General features: G+C 52.3%; 1 protein-coding gene across 1 annotated transcript in view; it reads right to left on the minus strand.

Annotated features, from left to right (window-relative positions):
• CFAP251 (cilia and flagella associated protein 251) overlaps positions 1-22,932 on the minus strand; it is a 663,510-nt gene that overhangs the window by 442,477 nt on the left and 198,101 nt on the right. Inside the window, exons 9-10 of the mRNA XM_086942981.1 lie at positions 5,354-5,398; positions 2,355-2,572 (exon numbers count right to left, since the gene is read on the minus strand). Of these exons, the coding sequence (XP_086799107.1) occupies positions 2,355-2,572; positions 5,354-5,398 (263 nt within the window). The remainder of the gene's footprint in view (positions 1-2,354; positions 2,573-5,353; positions 5,399-22,932) is intronic.

Here is a 22,932-nt window from a genome sequence, read left to right on the forward strand (position 1 = left end):
TCCCTGCTTTTACAGCCTGGATTGGATAGACTGTCCACAGGGAGCCAAAACCGATTCAAGCAATTACTTCTTTAGATTGGAATAGAATCGAATTGTTGGATTGGATATGCAGAGAGGCTCTGTTTCAACTGTTATTGATGATGTTATGAGTTTTCAATTTTTTCTTCTTTAATCTTCACATGCGCACTTTTTCTGCGCACCTTGTGTACTGAATGGAGCAACCATTTGTATGTAAATAATGTATGTATACTATCGATTTCTAATACAATCTAATTTTTCCATCCGTTTTACATTTCTTTCTGTGATTTTTAAAAAATATATATTTTATTGATTTATGCATTCAAACAATCAATACACAGATATGCAGTGCCGAAAAGGGAATAATTCACATACATTGCATGATAATGGTACAGCAATACAGTACAACGACAGCGCCAAGCAAAACAATCATTGTGCATATCAGTTCGTGTAGCAGAAATGCTAGGACAATATTGATAGGTGGTAGGGCTGCAACGGTTGTGAAGACACTCTGTATTCAGAGCAATGCAGCCTTAGGATGTTGTGAGGCAAGGTTCAGTGGGAGGTGGCGTGTTCTAGTGGTTCTGTCTTGTATTCACATAGTTCCCAATAGACAGTGTGTGATGGAGCATCAGATGTGGTGTGTAAACAAGAGTACCGAATGTCAGATGTATACAATCTACCAATGCAACATACCCAATATTTTAGCAAATATGTCGGTGGAAACAATCACCGTAACTTCCGAACAAAACCGTTGGGGACAAAAAGCTAAACAGGACAAAACAGGGAAAAGGGATAGGGTCTTGAGCACCACGAGGTGATGGCCGAGGGAGATGGAAATAAAAGGGGTGAACAGGTCGTGTCAATAGAGCAGTACTGCCGTGAGGTGAGTCAGTGTGCAGCCGTGAAGGCAAGTGCCCGAGCCCGAGATCAATATGACGAGTGTCAGGTGCTCCGTATGATGTGAGCTCCGCTCAATTGGACGGGGGAGACCGATCTATCGACATCTAGTAGGTGCCAAGGTGTTAACGCTAGGGGTATGCAGGTGCCAGGGAGATAACATGACTTAGCTTCACAGCAGTGTCTCATTGTATGCCGCTTCTAGTGTGTTACCTCCAGTGAGGCATCGGCGGGGCAGGAACCGGGCATTCCAGTGCGCCTGCCGACTAGGGCCAGCTTAGGTATGGTCACAGCTAAGTGATTCCCTGATCCAAGCTTGCCTGTTGGAAGGATCTCAGTGTATCATCCCAGAGTTGCGCAATTGGGAATTTCCTCAAGCCTGCTGTTTCCTCTCGGTGTAGTGTGATGCTTACAGCTCTCGCCCAGTTAGTGAAGGAAGTGCACCAGTATTTAGCGTGTGGGGGTTCACCCTTTTTCCAACGTTTGGTGAGCATGTGTTTGGCAGTGATGAGTCCTAGGTCCCAGAATCTAGCTGGCACTTTATTCAATTTAGTTCTCTTATACAGCCCCAGGATGCAAGCTTCCCATGTGTGTGGTAGACCCGCGCCAGCGCTTTGTGTTAATAGGGTCGTCACCACATTCCAATATGTGACAAGGGTGGGGCAGTTCCAGAGCATATGTAAAATGTCCGCACCAATCAATACATATCTTTCTGTGATGTTGTAATTTCGTGTCTACTCTTCCCTTCTGAGAAATGAGATTTATCTCTTTCCTGTGTATTGGTGTTATTGTATTGTGATAGGATACGTTAGTTAATTTAACTTGTCTGGATTGTCAGGTAGGATCATCTTCATATATATCGTAATAAATAATCGAGACACCAGAATCCTCACTCTAAAGCTCTAAAGGCGGTGGGGGGAGGGGGGGGGGGGGAGTAAAGAAATGTGACACAAAAAAATTATGTACAGTTCCTACATGGTATGGGGTTGTTTTTTTACACCTAAATACAGGATTCTCTACGACAAATGGAGACAAGCGGGGTAACTGTTTGGGGCCGGGCCTACGGCTTGTTATTCCTATTTAGGCACATTGGGCCAAACAAATCTAAGTAACTCCCTGAGCAATTTGGAAAGGCAAAGAAAACTACGACTGAGAACAATTTACAAGGAACCAGCGATCTGAATTCGGGCACATATAGAATTCGCGGCCGATTTCAGATACCACTCCGACCAGAATGAGGCCTGAAGACAAATCTTTCCTCAGCTTAATAGGAAAATGAGCGGAGCAAAGATAACCTAATTTTCATAATTTCTTAGCAACTGGTAATTACCCACCATTATGTGAGGCTTGTACGTTTTTTGTCTTCTTCTTCTTCCCTCTAAGGAAGGAAGCCTCTTTGTGAAGGGCTGTTGTAATTGCGCAGGGATGCTCGTTACCTGTCAAAGACGGTGAGCACGGTGATGGCCTCCTCCTGCACGGGCATCAGCTTGAGCGCGCGCTTCTGGTGCGGCCGCAGCGAAGGGTCCGGCGCGAAGGACTTGGGGCCGATGGTGTCCCACACCACGAGCTTCCCTGCAGAGGTGGCAGTCAAGGCTTTCAAGGTCTCGAGGTAAAACACCGACTGACTGAACGCGCCCACGGCCTTGTTGAAAGTCTGCAATGTGAAAGACAGCTCATGAGGTGCGCTTCTTTCAGGCCTCCAGAAAACCCGCAAGAACCCTTTCGAAAACAAATGAAAACACTTTAGCGCCTTTTACTCCATAATCTCAGATGTCAGCGCGGGAAGTGCAAAGCCCTTCTGAAATGCTGCGCACATTACTTCATGAGGCTATTGTTGGCACGCCACGCAGCTGTGAAATTGTTCATTAAAGATGAAAATCAGATTAAAAGTTTAACCTCCAACTTTCAAAGTAACAAAAGGGAGAGTTTTTTTAATACAACACAAATTAGGGTCTATGGCTATGGTTTAAACTCTGGTTTAATAAACCCCATAACAACTGACAGCATATTAAAGCTTAATTTAAACTGTCAAGGTAATAATGTTGTGTCCTTCCTTATTACATATAGCAATTCCAAAACTGTCGAATTTTAAGTCGTGTTTAGTACATGCACTCTTTAATTTATCTATCTGTATCTTAATAAACCCAATATATACCACTTACGCTTCCAGTCCCTGAAAACTTAAAACTCCGAACTTCTTAATGTTATTTTTCCTGAACCATAAAACCCCCTTACTACACCTTAATGGTTCACTTTCCTAAATCTAAAAGCCTCTACCTGACCCATAACACTTCCAATCCCTGAAAAGCTGCCAACCCCACAGTGCCTCTCAACACTACTCTTCCCTGAATCCTAAAAGCCATTTCCTATCCCTTAACGCTGCCCTTTACTAAGCATAAAAAAACGCCTTTCTTCACCTTATGGCTACCCTTCCATGAACCTCAAAAAACTGTTCCTGCTAATCTCCCATGAACCCTAACCCCTTACTACCCTTTTACACCCACCATCCCTGAACCCTAAAAACCCAGAGCTAGCTCATATTGCTACCCTTGCCGTAATCCTACAATCACCTAACTATCCCATAGTGCTACCCTTCCCAAGACCTAAAAATCTCCTGCTACCCTAGACCAAAAAAATCCCTTACTTCCCTTTGGTGCTACTCTTCCCTGAACTCTAAAATACAAAAAAAAAACCTTACTACACTTTTACGCTGCCAGATTAAAGCAAACCATGACTGGCCAGACTTCTCATGAGATAGTAGGAACAGAAAGATACCTGGGTTGCAGGAGTGGAAGGACGTTTAGAGGTTTGTACTTTCACACACAAGGTAAACCGGTGAGCATGAGCTAACGCAGCCTTATTAAATGTAAATGGTTTAAGTACAAAAGCACATTCGGAAAACAAGGTGTGCTATTTTCTTCTTATATGAACTATGTCTAACAAAGGCAGACAACGGCAGAGTAACCAGAGCTCACAGTGCATTGAACAGGTGGTCTGGCAGGTTTGCAAGCCAACGACTTAATTCAATGAAATCAAAACCATATTAGACCCAGGTGGCAGATATAGGAATGAATGTATGTATTTGTTATTCTTGTTGACAGCTTCAAAGGTGGATACAGCCCTCCTAAACACTTATGGGCCATGACAGCTCCCTCATGCTTTGTGTGCCCTTATAAATTCTCTACTTCTTGTATGAAAGGAGGCTTGAACACATTTCCAGCCCATATTATGATAGAAGTGAAGAAGGTTTATGCTGAGAGCTAGAACGGCATCGCAGGATTCACATGTCACAGTGGTGTAGAGCAGTGCTGAGCCACTACTCCCACAAAATACTAACTTAGGGCCTGATTTAGATCTTGGCGGACGGGTTACACACTGGAGTAACGAAAATTGAGGTGGCCTTCCTGCAAGGTATGTAGAGGGGCCCCCTATGGGCTCAATTAGGAGCTCTCAGGACAGAGTGCAGTGCCGAGGGGGCCCCCTGGAGCATCGGGCCCCCCGCACAGCGTGGGCTGCGGGGGTCTGTGTTACGCCCCTGGGGTTACTCCATCACAACGGTGACGGATATGCCGGTCGCCGGAATATGAATCCCATTATATCCTATGGGATTTATATTCTGATGGAAGCGATATCTGCCACTGCTGTAACGGAGTAACCTATCCGCCAAGATCTCAATCAGGACCTCAGTAGCATGCTACCCAATAAACAACACATTTAAAACAATAATTCATAACCATTGGATGAACCACTAACTTTGGTTACAGAGTAGCATTGTCCCCACCAAAAAGGGCTTCAAACCCTCATCAGGGGTAGTAAGCGCTATATAAAAATGCAGTTACAAAACAATACAATGCAACAATGAAACCATGAGCTACAGAGAGCATAACTTAGAAACAGAGTCGAGCACCCACTGCTGCACGTTTCAAGCTGTGCTGTCTGCAGCTCGGAGTAAACACAGATAGATTATAAACCAAATCACATTTGACAGGCAGGTTTGCCGCGTGGCCAGTATTTTACCAACATGGCAGGCATTTTTATATCAAATTCAACACATAAAAATGAAAAGACCTGCAAAAAGTCGCACTTTTTTCCTTCTGAAATATAAAATCCCTTCTAAGCATTTTAAAACGATTCATATGATTTCTAAATGATATTAAGGTAAACACAGGTGGGCTTGCCAAGTTAAAAAAGAAGGCATAGGATTTAGGATAGTTTATATGGAGGCACCCTTCTGCAATATCAATACATGAGGAAGTAGCTGATACTTTCCCCTGAAAAAGGTAGTAACCGCTTTGACAGTGGATCCTGTCCGAGTGGGAAATGCTGCAACAACGGAGTCAGGACACACAGACATATGGTAAGGAAAATCCCATGGTAATTACCTGCGTGATTTGTTTCTTTCCTTAAAAACAGCATTACAAATGTGTATACTCACTGTGTTTGTTAGCGTCGGAGCACTGTATTCCAAATGTGTATCTTCCTGCAAATAAATATGATGTGGTTATTGTTATTTCGTATCAGTCAATACAAAAGTATCATCTCCACTTAAGTGAAACAGTAAAATCTACTTGGTCAGATGCGAATCCAGCTTGTCCTCTCAGGTCAAGTGCATACACAGTAACTGCCATTGCTTAAATTCACAACAATTACCTCAACAGTGCAAGTCCTACGCAAACCCATTTGCAAATGAAAGACATCCTATTTTTATATACCATACTTTGCTATGTACAACAAACAAGAAACCGTACAAACCTGGCTCAATTACAGGAACCCTGATTGCTTCAAACCTCAACTTTGACCGAACCCCATGTCACTTGCATTCACCCTAGACACCAACCTCCCCCTCAATGAACACACTGCCAAAATACATAAAGACAGAGGGGTACCAGCTCTCTCTTCTAAAGAAAGTACAACCATTTCTTCGAGAAAGCGACTTCAGAACTGCTGTCTTAACCCTCGCACTCTTGCATCTGGATGGGAGTAATGACCTGTCAGACTCTACGCTGGCACCCAATAGGGCATCCTCCCAAATGTTGATTTGTACAACAAGTGCCAGGGCCCCCGTCAAGGGGACACTGCAGCTTGCACCATCCATTGCCCCTGCCAGTGCTGCCAATTACAGTAACACAACTACTAACCATCACATTCCTACAAGTGTAACAATTCATACTATTCAAGGCCCCCAAAGCTATAAGAATGGCTTGGCTGGCATGTATAAGTGATTGGTAATGGATATTACATTAACAATTAGCTGTTGTGGTGCTCATACCCAAATCTGGCAGACAGCGCCACCATGTGGTAGCCTGTCACAAGCGGAGGTGCTAAGAATTAAAAGCCGGTGCCAACCACCGGAAACCCCCAGCTCAAATTAAGCATTGCATCCTGCACACCATAGCCTGTGTCATCCAGGGCCTGTAGAAATATGATCACATCACCCCAATTTGATGAAAAACTCCATTGGCTCCCCTTGCTAGCCAGTACTATCTTCAAAACCACTGCATCATTGACAACACTGGCATGAACAGCACCCCGCTTATCTTGCAGACAAGCTCATCTTTCTGGCAAGTCCGTAGTCAGGTCACTATCAGACTGAGACTAAGTAGTGTAAAAAAAGAAAAAACAAGGCAACACCCCTTTTCCGCCTTTGCACCCTGGATTAGAACAACATCCCTGAATCCCTCAGGACCACCACAACACTACTTCAATTTACAAAAGAGTTTGAGACTAAAAACCCGACTTGTGAGATAGGAGCCTTTGCTAGGAAGGTTATAGTAGAGGATTTCTTCGCCAAGAGGTAAGTCAGATCATTAGAAAATTGTAAGAAAACCTATTATTTCCCAGAAGATGAAAGGTTTAGGTATTATCAATGTAAGTCCCTAACAGGAAAGCTACAACCAGACAGAAAAAACCCTTTGAGATACAGTGAGGGGATTCTCTGGAACCAATGGAATCATAACCTCCAGTGAGGGAATTCTCTGGAACCAATGGAATCATATCCTCACCAGACACAAGACTAACAACTCCGACCTCTATCTACAAATGGAAATCTGTGGAAAAATGGGGAAAAATCTCAGGCAAAGATACCTCAGAGGAAACTTGATAGACTGTGGAAAGATGTAGTAAAATATAATAAATTAATTAAAATACGGAGAACTAAATAGCAGAATTATAATTGGGTGGTACAGAACACTGGATATGATTAGCCACCTATTCCTGAGGGCATCAGCTAGCTGTTGGAAGCATGTATGTATGTATGTGTGTTCTTATATAGCGCTCGATGTACCCTTGGGCATCTCGGCGCTTGCCTTGGGAACCCGTCCTGGTTTTTCCCTGTGAGATCACCCGTGCTGGGCATCCCCAAGGTGAAAGCCAGGCATCCCGCCGCAGGGGGGCCGTTGTGGAGATTAAGCACGCTTGTTGCCCAGAGCTGCATAGTGTGAACTCGTGCTTAGAGTGGGCACCGAAGCGAGAATTATCGAGTCTGTGGACAATTGGGTTCAGGACCCTGCCGCGTCGGGAATCGAACCCTGGTCCCGGGTCTGACCTCAGCTTCAGGGTATGCCTCCTCTAACCAGTGAGCCACACTTCTCACTGGTTAGAGACACGCCATTAATCGCAAGCTTCTGGAAGGACATACTAGCTGCTACAAAGGGTACAGTGGGGTACGCCATACCAGAAAAAGCCAGGAACATAAAAACTGGGAGTATGCCCAGATGGGTGGAATGTATCACAAACGCTATTGGAGTAATATTAACCTTGCTCTTAGTAAAAGCAACAAAAATGTTTGCTAGAACGTGAAACAAGAACCATCCCATTGATAGTACAATTGTTTGAGAAAATCTTGCAATGGAGAAACTGCCCGTCCAAATCATCAACGTCAAACATAACTTTAAAAAAAGACATGGTCTACAGCAATTTATTACTTTAGCACAATTTACGGGGAGTTAGAATGTCGCCCAAGACTAAGGGGGCGATTACGATGTCGGTCGAAAAGGCTCCAAACGCCATTCAGTTAGTCGGAATCCGATTCAGAAGCCTTGTTTCTGATCGAAACAGAAACATTTCCGACTGACCAATTACAATGGTCAGACACCATTCGAACTGTCAGACTCATTCAGACTCGCGTTCGAACGGCATTCGGAGACACAGAGTCGGTCGGAGCCGACCCGTATGTCTCTTTGGGCCGCGTTTCCGACCAAGCAATTACCATGTCAGATTCGGACAGTCTTTCTGAATCGGTCTGTCTGACATGGATCAACGGTCGGAATCTGACTTTGGGGGCCCGTAGCAGGCCTCCCTTTACCCAGAGGACTCTGGTTGGGGCCTGTGGGGGTACCCATGGGTCCCCTCTTTCCAACCATGCACAGTGTGGCAGGCACCATGGAGTGCCCACCACAGGGTGCAAGGGTTTCCGTGCCTACCCGTTCTTTCAATAGGAGCCTGTGTTGTCGGTCGGAACACAGGCTCCCATTGAAGTCAATAGGAGTCCGACCGAATGGTGTTCGGAAACATCGTAATCGGTTGGTTCGGACTCCCCGAACCATTCCGAAACCAAGTGATTGGAATGCTTTCCAACCGACATCGTAATCGGCCCCCATGTTTTTTAAGTGAACCTCGTCAGATGACAAAAAGAAAAGGGAAACATAAAAAGGGCAATACTGCAAAACACTGAAACTTATAGAACCTTGAATCATAGTTACAGCCAGACTGAACTCCATATTGCTGGGGGGAAAAGGGAGGGGGTGGGAAATGTGACAAGACTTACGTGTCTGTTATAAATGATAGGAAAGAGGGTAAAAATTAAAAGGACAAAAATGCACATGCGTAAACGTACGTTTTTTGTAAAGTGAATAAGTGCAGCTAAAGTGGAAGGTTTTGTTATATGAGTATGTAAGAAAAAACAATGAAAACTATTTTAAAAACAAAAGGGAGAAAAAACAATGTAAAACATAATACAATAATTAAGCTATAAAGTTCTACATGAGCTCACAATATTGGAATGGGCTCAAGCTAAGGATTTAAGAACGAAGAGTGTGCTTGCTTGGTGCAGTTTCTTTGTTGGAAAAATGTGGGTACCGAAAAGACATATAATACAATGAATGTCTGTAGAAGAAGACTCGCAGGCTCCAAACTCAGTGTCAATGTCTACATTAAGCTATATAATAGTTTTAATAGTGCACACGCAAGGTGATTCGTAGATATGATGGAGCTGTGCACAGATATTAAAGTATTCAGGTACCTGATCACCACTATGGTGGGACAGTTGAGAACCTCGTCTCCAGTTTACCAAGTCAGGGTTTTAAAGAATAAGTTACCTACCATAAAGTTCTTTCTGATGCATGTGATTACTCTCAGAGATTCCTTATTTGCATCCCTTCCCGGGTGCCAACAAACTTAAAGAAATGTTAACCTACCTACTTCTCCTCTCCAGTGTTAGGTAGTGCTAATCTGAATAGGCTATTCAAGTCAAAGAATGCTACAAGGGACTTGTTTAAAAAATATTCAGTTTGATTAGTGAGTTGTACGAACGTAACACACTCAGTAGTATCCACAGGATAACAATCTTATTACACAGTTGTAACTAAATTAATGGAAGGGTAAAAGAACGCACAGAGCAAAGAGTTATATTTCAAACAAAGTTTTTACTGCAAAAGAATTTTTGGGGAGATAGATACAAACAAATCAATTGGAGCAAAAAGTCATGAACAAAGATGGACAATGTTTTCTCTATAGTTCATAACTAAAAGCATCAACTCCTCTTAAATGAAGAGAACAACCCAAATTAATCAATAAAAAATGGTTGTAAGTTGGTGTCAAAAACAACATTAAAGGAGATGATGAGGTGTCGATGTTTCGGTCTAGGCTGCAGTCGTCAATAAGACCATCATCAGGACGATATTTATTCAATGCTGAGAGAACTCCCTTGAATAACTGATGAAAATGCCAAGATGAAAGGTGAAAAACGTGGGGCACACTGTTAACCACGAATGAAATCTTAAAAATTGAAAGGAGAGACCACATCCGTTGGTCTAATATCGACTAGCTGTCAAGTCAAGTGGAGAGAAAAATCCGGTCGTTTTGAAACAGCAGCTCGAACAGCATATGTGTATCCTGACGGGTTCCTGAAGGCAGCAGCGTCTCACGGCTCCACCAAAAATGACATGTTGACCTTCATATAAGGAGCTATGTGTGTCGGGTCATCACTACTTTTCCTTTGAACAGGCAAGATCCAGGACCGTTGTTTTTTCTCAGCATTGTAATTTCTGCCCTTTTTCATTGTTTTTCGCCAGAATCATGAAAGAATTTTCACTCTGTGACACCCCAATTCGATAAGTTTCAGACGTGTTGGTTACTGACCTCCACGCTTCCTGCATCTGGTGCTTTGGCAAGGAACATTAACCTGCATCATGTGACCTATGTCAACAAATGTACCCTAAGATGCTGAGGGAGAGCAAGGCTAAACATTTTATGGCCTCGTTGTTGTTGAAGGATCTTAGACGGGGAACCTGAGGGTCGGCCGAGCAAGGGGGGAGAGGCCTCCTGGTGAGGGCCCTCTCCTTAGATCGTACGGACGAGCAACTACCCCCCCACAGATGTACACCACACAAAGATAGGTTATTAACACTTTTATCGGTATTCTTAGGCAAGTTATCTTCACGATACAGGAGGAACAGGTTACTAGGATTCCTTCAATTCTAGTCTCTGGGGGAAGGGGGTAGCGGGACAGTCTCAGTACCGGTCTGGTACGGGGATATCTGGCGCACAGCTCTCAATCCTCGAGCTGGAGGGTTCTCTGGTAGGGGCCGCGGCAGCGCCAGCAGGCCTTCAAGGATAGTTCACGAAGCTGAGCCGCGGCAACGCCAGCAGGCCTTCAAAGATGGTTCACGACGATGAGCCGCGGCAGCGCCAGCAGGCCTTCAAGATGGTTCACGACGAAGAGCCGCGGCAGCGCCAGTAGGCTTTCAAGATGGTTCACGACGATGAGCCGCGGCAGCGCCAGCAGGCTTTCAAGATGATTCACGACGATGAGCCGCGGCAGCGCCAGCAGGCCTTCAAGATGGTTCACGACAATGAGCCGCGGCAGCGCCAGCAGGCTTTCAAGATGGTTCACGAAGAGGAGCAGCGGCAGCACCAGCAGGCCTCCAAGGATGAGTTCGTCTCGGTGTCTCTCGACTCCAGGATACAACTGACTTCCTGCTCTGGAGCTGCCCCAGTTATAGGTCTGGTGCCCTTTGATGTCCGGACCCTCGCACTTGGAGGTCGGGGGGTCCGGGATGAGGGAGTTCAGACACCCAGCAGGGGGGTGGAGCCAGCGCCCAGGGAGGCCGGGGGCTATCAAAACCAGGCGAATGGGGGACCATCGAAACTCTTTCTCCCATTGACTCGCCAAGTGGTCTCTTTATCCCCTGGGTGGATGGTGGTGCCTCGATAACGGGGCTCGGCTGGGCCTGAGGCTGAGGTCGACCCGACGCCACGAGGCCTGGTCGAGGAGGGTCAAAGATGGCGGCTGGGCCGGGGACGGTGGTTTGGGAAAGGGCCCGGGCCAGCCGAGAAGGTTGCGAATACGAGTCTGAGTTCCGTCGGGGAAGAGCTGGGGGTGACCCGGAGGGCTGCAGGTGCGGCTCTTGTCGGGGGAACAAGGGTAGCGGTAGTCCAGGACCCGCCATGCGGGAGGGGTCGGACCACGCCACGAGGCCGGTCCAACATGCGTCCCCCCCAGCTGAAGGCAGGGAGAGTCACCCATCCTCTTGGGTAATCTCCTCGCCGAGGCGGAAGAAGTGGGACAGGCTGTCTGCGTTGGCGTGGTCGTGGCCTGGGCGATGCTCCACAGTGAAGTCCATCCCTTGCAGGGAGATGGACCAACGCAACAGCTTCGGATTCTCTCCTCGCATCTGCATCAGCCATTGCAGAGGTTGGTGGTCTGTTTGTACCCGGAAGTGGATACCGAAGAGATAGGGCCGGAGCTTCTTGAGGGCCCACACCATGGCGAAGGCCTCTCGCTCTATGGTGCTCCAGCGCTGTTCTCGGGCCAGCAGGCGTCGGCTGATGAAGGCTACTGGCTGGTCAACCCCCTCTGCATTGATTTGGGAGAGGACGGCCCGATGCCGTGAACGGAGGCATCGGTCTTTACTATAAATTCCCGTCCGTAGTCGGGGGCTTGGAGTACTGTGGCGGTGCACATTGCTGTCTTGAGAGTTTCAAAGGCGGCCTGACACTCTGGGGCCCAGTGTACCTTCGGTGGGTGCTTCTTTGACGTGAGTTCTGTGAGGGGCCCCACAATGCTGCCATAGTCCTTCACGAAGCGCCGGTAGTATCCGGTGAGCCGCAGGAAGGCTCGGACCTCTGTTTGGGTGACCGGAGGCTCCCAGGCCCGGATGGCGGCGATCTTGGGTTGGAGAGGGGCCACCTGGCCACTTCCCACCTGGTGCCCCAGGTAGGTCACGGACCCTTGGCCGATTTGGCACTTGCTGGCCTTGATTGTTAGTCCTGCCCGCCGGAGGGCGGCCAAGACCTCTTGGAGGTGTTGGAGGTGTTCCGTCCAGTGGAGACTGTACACGGCAATATCGTCCAGATAGGCGGCGCTGAACTCCTCGAGCCCCGCCAATACCTTGTTCACAAGTGTCTGGAAGGTGGCGGGGGCGTTTTTCATTCCGAAGGGCATCACCTTGAAGTGGTAGTGACCATCCGGGGTGGAGAAGGCGGATCGCTCCTGTGCGCCCGGGGTGAGGCCGATCTGCCAGTAGCCCGCAGTCAGGTCAAAGGTGCTCAGGTAGCGGGCAGCCCCCAGGCGGTCGATCAGCTCATCAGCCCGAGGGATGGGGTGAGCGTCTGTTCGGGTGACGGCGTTCAAGCCCCGGTAGTCCACACAAAATCTGAGTTCGGGGGCGACGCCAGGGGCAGCGGTCTTGGGAACCAGCATGACCGGGCTGGCCTAGGGGCTGTCGGAGGGCTCGATTACTCCTAGAGCCAGCATCTTGGATACCTCCGACTGGATGCAGGCGCGTACCCGATCGGGAACTCTGTAGGCCCTGTGCCGGATAGGGGGACTATCCCCGCTGTCGACATTGTGGAGGCACCAGGGGGTAACCCCGGGGGTGAGGGAGAACAGATCGGCAAATTGCCGTAACAGGTCTTGGCAGCTGTGGCGTTGTGCTGGGGTCAGGGTGGAAGAGAGGTTGACCCCTTCCACGGAGCCGTCTTGTTCTAGGGTCTTCAGGAGGTCGGGGAGGGGCTCGGAGTCCTTTTCAGCCCCGCTGTCTGTAGCCATCAGGAGGCTAAGTTCTGAGCGCACAAAGTGAGGCTTAAGTCGGTTTGCATGTAGGACCCGGAGGGGGTTCCTGGGGGACTCCAGGTCCACCAGGTAGGTGACGGGGCCCTTGCGCTCCACCACCTTGAAGGGTCCTGTCCATTTGTCCTGGAGGGCGCAAGGTTCAACCGGGGACATGACCCAGACCTGTTGTCCCGGCTCGAACTGAATGGACGAGGCGTTTTGATCGTACCAGCGTTTCATGTCCTCTTGGCTGGCTTCGAGGTTGGTCTTGGCAAGTTCCCTGAACCGCCGAGTCTGGTTCCGGAGGGTCAAGAGGTATCGGTACACATCAGGGGGAGCCTTTTGGGGGGTCACTTCCCATCCTTCCTTGACCAGGCTTAGGGGACCCCGGACGGGGTGCCCATACAAGAGCTCGAAGGGGCTGAATCCCAGGGACTTCTGTGGGACCTCCCGGTAGGCAAACAGGAGGCAGGGTAGCAGTACGTCCCATTGGCGTCATAGGGGCTCCTCCAGGCCCATGATCATCCCCTTGAGGGTGCGATTTAATCGTTCCACTAATCCATTTCCTTGCGGGTGGTAGGGGGTCGTAAATTTGTAGGTGACCCCGCACTGTTGCCATAGGGACTTCATATATCGGGAGATGAAGTTCGTGCCCCGATCACTGACGACTTCTCCGGGGAAGCCCACCCGCGAGAAGATCCCCATCAGGGCTCGGCCCACCACGGGCACTGTCACGGTCCGGAGAGGTATGGCTTCGGGATAGCGGGTAGCATGGTCCACCAGGACGAGTATGAACCGGTGGCCTTGCTATGTCCGGGGCTCCAGGGGCCCCACAATGTCGATCCCCACCCGCTCAAAGGGAGTGGTGACGATTGGAAAGGGTTGCCGGGGGACTTTTAGTTTTCGGCCGCTCTTACCGCTGGCCTGGCAGGTGGGGCAGGCCCGGCAGTGGTTTATCACATCGTTCCTCATCTTGTGCCAGTAGAAATGGGTCACCAGGCGGCTGTAAGTTTTGTCCTGCCCCAGGTGCCCGGCGAGAGGTACATCATGAGCCAGGTTCAGGAGGAAGTCTCTGAATCGGAGGGGGACTACCAGCACCTGGCTGGCCCCTAGCTCGGCAATCTTCTGCTCACTGTAGAGGAGCTCATTGTCCCAATAGATCCAGTGGGCCCCCGAGGCCTCCCCTGCGCTCTGGGCTGCGGCTTGCTGTCGGATTCCCTCGAGGGAGGGACACGTTTTCTGCTCCTGGCGGAACTGTTCCTGAGTGGGGCCACCTTCCTGGCGCCACTGGGCCAGCTCCGGGAGGTCGTGGAGTGGGTCAGGTTCTTCGTCATTGGGCCCCGGTGGACCGGGTTCAGGGGTGGTGTCTTCAGTGACGACAGGTGGTGGAGGTTCGGGCCACTCGGGTTCTTCAGTGGAGGGGATGGCGTGGGCGGCCATGGATCAGGTCATCGCACAGACCCATTCAGGGAGGCCAAGCATCCTCAGGTGCTCCCTTCGTTCAACGGCCGCCCAGGGGGAGCTCTCGAGGTCGTTCCCCAGGAGGCAGTCTCCGGGGGCATCGTCTCGGACGGTCACTTTCAGTATGCCCGACACTCCCCCCCACTCGAAGGGGACGCGGGCCATCTGGCACAGGCTCTCAGAGTTGTCCGCAGACCGTACTGGACATAGTATGTTGGGCAAGATTTGATCGGGGGTCACCAGATGGCAACGGACGGCGGTCACACTGGCCCCCGTGTCGCGGAGGGCTTCGGCCCGGTGTCCATTAATGATGACCCACTGGCTGTACTTCTGCGTGTTGGCTGGTATGGGGGCCCACGGGACCATGTCCCTTTCCCCTAGACATACCAGGGACATGGCTGCGGGTTCCCACTCTGTCTGGTACTGTTCGCAATCTTCGGCTTCTTCTTCGCCTTGTTCTTCTCCCAGGGCGACGGCGGTGATCTGGCGGTTCATCGGACCCGTGGTATTGGCTGGCTGGTTTCTCTGACAGTTGGGGTCATTGGCGTAATGACCGGGTCGCTGACATTTGTGGCAGACAATGTTGGAGCGGAATCCCGGCCGCGTCGGAGGGCTTCCTCTTCCGGCCGGGGACGGGGGATTGCTGGTGGAGGGCACCGTGGTGGTGTCCCTGCCCTGACCCTGGCCTCCTCCTCCTCCTCGCGGACGGTGGGACCCCTGGGAGGCTTTGTTTTGTTCGCTCGGCCAGTTCCGGGGGACCCGGGTGCTCTCCCATCGATCCGCTTCAATGGCGAGTTTCCGGGGCTCGGTCAGTTTGCTGTCGAGGAGATGCTGCCTTAGTTCGACGAAACAATTATTGGAAAGGTGCTCCCACACGATGAGATCGACCAATTGTTCATAGGTGGTGACCTGGCTGCCTTTGATCCACCCCTCTAAGGCTCGGCTAAAAAAGTTCACATATTCCACCCAGGTGGTACAGGGGATCCTTTAACAGTCTCTGAATCGCTGCTGGTACATCTCGGGGGTGAGCCCATAGCGAGTGAGAAGGGCAGCTTTCATATGCTCGTAGGAGGTCATCTCAGCGTCGGGAAGCTGTAGCAGGGCATCTCGTCCTTCGTTGACGAACCTCCCCCACAACCCGGCCCCCCAGTCTTTTCGCGGGACACGGTGGGAGGCCATGGCTACCTCATGGGCCTTGAACCATTGCTGGATGTCGTCGTTCCGGTAGTACTCTCGGACGACATCTTTGGGAATGTGGACCTTGGTATCTGTAGGAGGAGCGGAGTTCTGGTTCTCGGGGACGCCAAGGTCCCTGTTTTGTTTTCGAATTTCTAGTTATTTTAGACTGCGCTCGTGTTCGTACGCGAGCCTCTTCTCCTTCAGCTCCCTCTGGCTTTTTTTCTCTTCCCGTTCTCCCTTTAGCCGTAAGTGTTCGAGGGCTATCTTTTTTTCTGCTAGCTTCAGTTCCCCATCTAAGCGGAGACTCGCCATTTCCAACTCATGGAGCCGGCTCTTCTCCCGTTCTCGGGTCTCCTCGGGAGAGAGGCCCGCTCTTCTCTCTTCCTCAGGGGTTGTAATCGTTTTGGTGATCTCAATGGTTTCGTTTTGGGGTGGGGACGCTCCCGTCTCCACCCAAGACTCCAAGGCGTGCTTGAGATCGTCTTTGGTGCTTAGTCCCGTGGTAGCGATACCCAAGTCTATGCAGAATTGCTTCAATTCCTTGTGAATGTATTCTTCCAGCCTTTCCATCTGGAATTTCGCGGTTGTTCCAGTCTCTTTCGTTGACATTGTTGCTGTGTGTAGTGGGGCGAGTTACTCTCCGTACGATTTGCGTCGGCTCGAATCGCGCCGCTGGCCACCAATGTTAGACGGGGAACCTGAGGGTCGGCCGAGCAAGGGGGGAGAGGCCTCCTGGCGAGGGCCCTCTCCTTAGATCGTACGGACGAGCAACTACCCCCCACAGATGTACACCACACAAAGATAGGTTATTAACACTTTTATTGGTATTCTTAGGCAAGTTATCTTCACGATACAGGAGTAACAGGTTACTAGGATTCCTTCAATTCTAGTCTCTGGGGGAAGGGGGTAGCGGGACAGTCTCAGTACCGGTCTGGTACGGGGATATCTGGCGCACAGCTCTCAATCCTCGAGCTGGAGGGTTCTCTGGTAGGGGCCGCGGTAACGCCAGCAGGCCTTCAAAGATGGTTCACGACGATGAGCCACGGCAGCGCCAGCAGGCCTTCAAAGATGGTTCACGAAGATGAGCCGCGGCAGCGCCAGCAGGCCTTCAAGATGGTTCACGACGAAGGGCCGCGGCAGCGCCAGCAGGCTTTCAAGATGGTTCACGACGATGAGCCGCGGCAGCGCCAGCAGACTTTCAAGATGGTTCACGACAATGATCCGCGGCAGCGCCAGCAGGCTTTCAAGATGGTTCACGAAGAGGAGCAGCGGCAGCACCAGCAGGCCTCCAAGGATGAGTTCGTCTCGGTGTCTCTCGACTCCAAGATACAACTGACTTCCTGCTCTGGAGCTGCCCCAGTTATAGGTCTGGTGCCCTTTGATGTCCGGACCCTCGCACTTGGAGGTCGGGGGGTCCGGGATGAGGGAGTTCAGACACCCAGCAGGGGGGTGGAGCCAGCGCCCAGGGAGGCCGGGGGCTATCGAAACCAGGCGAATGGGGGACCATCGAAACTCTTTCTCCCATTGACTCGCCAAGTGGTCTCTTTATCCCCTGGGTGGATGGTGGTGCCTCGATGTCGGGGCTCGGCTGGGCCTGAGGCTGAGGTCGACCCGACGCCACGAGGCCTGGTCGTGGAGGGTCAAAGATGGCGGCTGGGCCGGGGACCGTGGTTCGGGAAAGGGCCCGGGCCAGCCGAGAAGGTTGCGAATACGAATCTGAGTTCCGTCGGGGAAGAGCTGGGGGTGACCCGGAGGGCTGCAGGTGCGGCTCTTGTCCGGGGAACAAGGGTAGCGGTAGTCCGGGACACGCCATGCGGGAGGGGTCGGACCACGCCACGAGGCCGGTCGAACATGCGTCCCCCCCAGCTGAAGGCAGGGAGAGTCACCCATCCTCTTGGGTAATCTCCTCGCCGAGGCGGAAGAAGTGGGACAGGCCGTCTGCGTTGGCGTGGTCGTGGCCTGGGCGATGCTCCACAGTGAAGTCCATCCCTTGCAGGGAGATGGACCAATGCAACAGCTTCGGATTCTCTCCTCGCATCTGCATCAGCCATTGCAGAGGTTGGTGGTCTGTTTGTACTAGGAAGTGGATACCGAAGAGACCGGAGCTTCTTGAGGGCCCACACCATGGCGAAGGCCTCTCGCTCTATGGTGCTCCAGTGCTGTTCTCGGGCCAGCAGGCGTCGGCTGATGAAGGCTACTGGCTGGTCAACTCCCTCTGCATTGATTTGGGAGAGGACGGCCCCGATGCCGTGATCGGAGGCATCGGTCTTTACTATAAATTCCCGTCCGTAGTCGGGGGCTTGGAGTACTGGGGCGGTGCACATTGCTGTCTTGAGAGTTTCAAAGGCGGCCTGACACTCTGGGGCCCAGTGTACCTTCGGTGGGTGCTTCTTTGACGTGAGTTCTGTGAGGGGCCCCACAATGCTGCCATAGTCCTTCACGAAGCGCCGGTAGTATCCGGTGAGCCGCAGGAAGGCTCGGACCTCTGTTTGGGTGACCGGAGGCTCCCAGGCCCGGATGGCGGCGATCTTGGGTTGGAGAGGGGCCACCTGGCCACTTCCCACCTGGTGCCCCAGGTAGGTCACGGACCCTTGGCCGATTTGGCACTTGCTGGCCTTGATTGTTAGTCCTGCCCGCCGGAGGGCGGCCAAGACCTCCCGGAGGTGTTGGAGGTGTTCCGTCCAGTGGAGACTGTACACGGCAATATCGTCCAGATAGGAGGCGCTGAACTCCTCGAGCCCCGCCAATACCTTGTTCACAAGTGTCTGGAAGGTGGCGGGGCGTTTTTCATTCCGAAGGGCATCACCTTGAAGTGGTAGTGGCCATCCGGGGTGGAGAAGGCGGATCGCTCCTGTGCGCCCGGGGTGAGGCCGATCTGCCAGTAGCCCGCAGTCAGGTCAAAGGTGCTCAGGTAGCGGGCAGCCCCCAGGCGGTCGATCAGCTCATCAGCCCGAGGGATGGGGTGAGCGTCTGTTCGGGTGACAGCGTTCAAGCCCCGGTAGTCCACACAAAATCTGAGTTCGGGGGCGACGCCAGGAGCAGCGGTCTTGGGAACCAGCACGACCGGGCTGGCCCAGGGGCTGTCGGAGGGCTCGATTACTCCTAGAGCCAGCATCTTGGATACCTCCGACTGGATGCAGGCGCGTACCCGATCGGGAACTCTGTAGGCCCTGTGCCGGATAGGGGGACTATCCCCGCTGTCGACATCGTGGAGGCACCAGGGGGTAACCCCGGGGGTGAGGGAGAACAGATCGGCGAATTGCCGTAACAAGTCTTGGCAGCTGTGGCGTTGTGCTGGGGTCAGGGTGGAAGAGAGGTTGACCCCTTCCACGGAGCCGTCTTGTTCTAGGGTCTTCAGGAGGTCAGGGAGGGGCTCGGAGTCCTCTTCAGCCCCGCTGTCTGTAGCCATCAGGAGGCTAAGTTCTGAGCGCACAAAGTGAGGCTTAAGTCGGTTTGCATGTAGGACCCGGAGGGGGTTCCTGGGGGACTCCAGGTCCACCAGGTAGGTGACGGGGCCCTTGCGCTCCACCACCTTGAAGGGTCCTGTCCATTTGTCCTGGAGGGCGCAAGGTTCAACCGGGGACATGACCCAGACCTGTTGTACCGGCTCGAACTGAATGGACGAGGCGTTTTGATCGTACCAGCGTTTCATGTCCTCTTGGCTGGCTTCGAGGTTGGTCTTGGCAAGTTCCCTGAACCGCCGAGTCTGGTTCCGGAGGGTCAAGAGGTATCACTACACATCAGGGGGAGCCTTTTGGGGGTCACTTCCCATCCTTCCTTGACCAGGCTTAGGGGACCCCGGACGGGGTGCCCATACAAGAGCTCGAAGGGGCTGAATCCCAGGGAATTCTGTGGGACCTTCCGGTAGGCAAACAGGAGGCAGGGTAGCAGTACGTCCCATTGGCGTCATAGGGGCTCCTCCAGGCCCATGATCATCCCCTTGAGGGTGCGATTTAATCGTTCCACTAATCCATTTCCTTGCGGGTGGTAGGGGGTCGTAAATTTGTAGGTGACCCCGCACTGTTGCCATAGGGACTTCATATATCGGGAGATGAAGTTCGTGCCCCGATCACTGACGACTTCTCGGGGGAAGCCCACCCGCGAGAAGATCCCCATCAGGGCTCGGCCCACCACGGGCGCTGTCACGGTCCGGAGAGGTATGGCTTCGGGATAGCGGGTGGCATGGTCCACCAGGACGAGTATGAACCGGTGGCCTTGCTATGTCCGGGGCTCCAGGGGCCCCACAATGTCGATCCCCACCCGCTCAAAGGGAGTGGTGACGATTGGAAAGGGTTGCCGGGGGACTTTTAGTTTTCGGCCGCTCTTACCGCTGGCCTGGCAGGTGGGGCAGGCCCGGCAGTGGTTTATCACATCGTTCCTCATCTTGTGCCAGTAGAAATGGGTCACCAGGCGGCTGTAAGTTTTGTCCTGCCCCAGGTGCCCGGCGAGAGGTACATCATGAGCCAGGTTCAGGAGGAAGTCTCTGAATCGGAGGGGGACTACCAGCACCTGGCTGGCCCCTAGCTCAGCAATCTTCTGCTCACTGTAGAGGAGCTCATTGTCCCAATAGATCCAGTGGGCCCCCGAGGCCTCCCCTGCGCTCTGGGCTGCGGCTTGCTGTCGGGTTCCCTCGAGGGAGGGACACGTTTTCTGCTCCTGGCGGAACTGTTCCTGAGTGGGGCCACCTTCCTAGCGCCACTGGGCCAGCTCCAGGAGGTCGTGGAGTGGGTCAGGTTCTTCGTCATTGGGCCCCGGTGGACCGGGTTCAGGGGTGGTGTCTTCAGTGACGACAGGCGGTGGAGGTTCGGGCCACTCGGGTTCTTCAGTGGAGGGGATGTCGTGGGCGGCCATGGATCAGGTCATCGCACAGACCCATTCAGGGAGGCCAAGCATCCCCAGGTGCTCCCTTCGTTCAACGGCCGCCCAGGGGGAGCTCTCGAGGTCGTTCCCCAGGAGGCAGTCTACGGGGGCATCGTCTCGGACGGTCACTTTCAGCATGCCCGACACTCCCCCCCACTCGAAGGGGACGTGGGCCATCTGGCACAGGCTCTCAGAGTTGTCCGCAGACCGTACTGGACATAGTATGTTGGGCAAGATTTGATCGGGGGTCACCAGATGGCAACGGACGGTGGTCACACTGGCCCCCGTGTCGCGGAGGGCTTCGGCCCGGTGTCCATTAATGGTGACCCACTGGCTGTACTTCTGCGTGCTGGCTGGTATGGGGGCCCGCGGGACCATGTCCCTTTCCCCTAGACATACCAGGGACATGGCTGCGGGTTCCCACTCTGTCTGGTACTGTTCGCAATCTTCGGCTTCTTCTTCGCCTTGTTCTTCTCCCAGGGCGACGGCGGTGATCTGGCGGTTCATCGGACCCATGGTATTGGCTGGCTGGTTTCTCTGACAGTTGGGGTCATTGGCGTAATGACCGGGTCGCTGACATTTGTGGCAGACAATGTTGGAGCGGAATCCCGGCCGCGTCGGAGGGCTTCCTCTTCCGGCCGGGGACGGGGGATTGCTGGTGGAGGGCACCGTGGTGGTGTCCCTGCCCCGACCCTGGCCTCCTCCTCCTCTTCCTCCTCGCGGACGGTGGGACCCCTGGGAGGCTTTGTTTTGTTCGCTCAGCCAGTTCCGGGGGACCTGGGTGCTCTCCCATCGATCCACTTCAATGGCGAGTTTCCGGGGCTCGGTCAGTTTGCTGTCGAGGAGATGCTGCCTTAGTTCGACGAAACAATTATTGGAAAGGTGCTCCCACACGATGAGATCGACCAATTGTTCATAGGTGGTGACCTGGCTGCCTTTGATCCACCCCTCTAAGGCTCGGCTAAAAAAGTTCACATATTCCACCCAGGTGGTACCGGGGATCCTTTAACAGTCTCTGAATCGCTGCTGGTACATCTCGGGGGTGAGCCCATAGCGAGTGAGAAGGGCAGCTTCATATGCTCGTAGGAGGTCATCTCAGCGTCGGGAAGCTGTAGCAGGGCATCTCCTCCTTCGTTGACGAACCTTCCCCACAACCCGGCCCCCCAGTCTTTTCGCGGGACACGGTGGGAGGCCATGGCTACCTCATAGGCCTTGAACCATTGCTGGATGTCGTTGATCCGGTAGTACTCTCGGACGACATCTTTGGGAATGTGGACCTTGGTATCTGTAGGAGGAGCGGAGTTCTGGTTCTCGGGGACGCCAATGTCCCTGTTTTGTTTTCGAATTTCTAGTTATTTTAGACTGCGCTCGTGTTCGTACGCGAGCCTCTTCTCCTTCAGCTCCCTCTGGCTTTTTTTCTCTTCCCGTTCTCCCTTTAGCCGTAAGTGTTCGAGGGCTATCTTTTTTTCTGCTAGCTTCAGTTCCCCATCTAAGCGGAGACTCGCCATTTCCAACTCATGGAGCTGGGTCTTCTCCCGTTCTCGGGTCTCCTCGGGAGAGAGGCCCGCTCTTCTCTCTTCCTCGGGGGTTGTAATCGTTTTGGTGATCTCAATGGTTTCGTTTTGGGGTGGGGACGCTCCCGTCTCCACCCAAGACTCCAAGGCGTGCTTGAGATCGTCTTTGGTGCTTAGTCCCGTGGTAGCGATACCCAAGTCTATGCAGAATTGCTTCAATTCCTTGTGACTGTATTCTTCCAGCCTTTCCATCTGGAATTTCACGGTTGTTCCGGTCTCTTTCGTTGACATTGTTGCTGTGTGTAGTGGGGCGAGTTACTCTCCGTACGATTTGCGTCGGCTCGAATCGTGCCGCTGGCCACCAATGTTAGACGGGGAACCTGAGGGTCGGCCGAGCAAGGGGGGAGAGGCCTCCTGGCGAGGGCCCTCTCCTTAGATCGTACGGACGAGCAACTACCCCCCACAGATGTACACCACACAAAGATAGGTTATTAACACTTTTATCGGTATTCTTAGGCAAGTTATCTTCACGATACAGGAGGAACAGGTTACTAGGATTCCTTCAATTCTAGTCTCTGGGGGAAAGGGGTAGCGGGACAGTCTCAGTACCGGTCTGGTACGGGGATATCTGGCGCACAGCTCTCAATCCTCGAGCTGGAGGGTTCTCTGGTAGGGGCCGCGGCAGCACCAGCAGGCCTTCAAGGATAGTTCATGAAGCTGAGCCGCGGC

Source organism: Lissotriton vulgaris, chromosome 11, assembly GCF_964263255.1.
Source record: "Lissotriton vulgaris chromosome 11, aLisVul1.2, whole genome shotgun sequence".
NCBI classification, from domain to species: Eukaryota; Metazoa; Chordata; class Amphibia; order Caudata; family Salamandridae; genus Lissotriton; species Lissotriton vulgaris.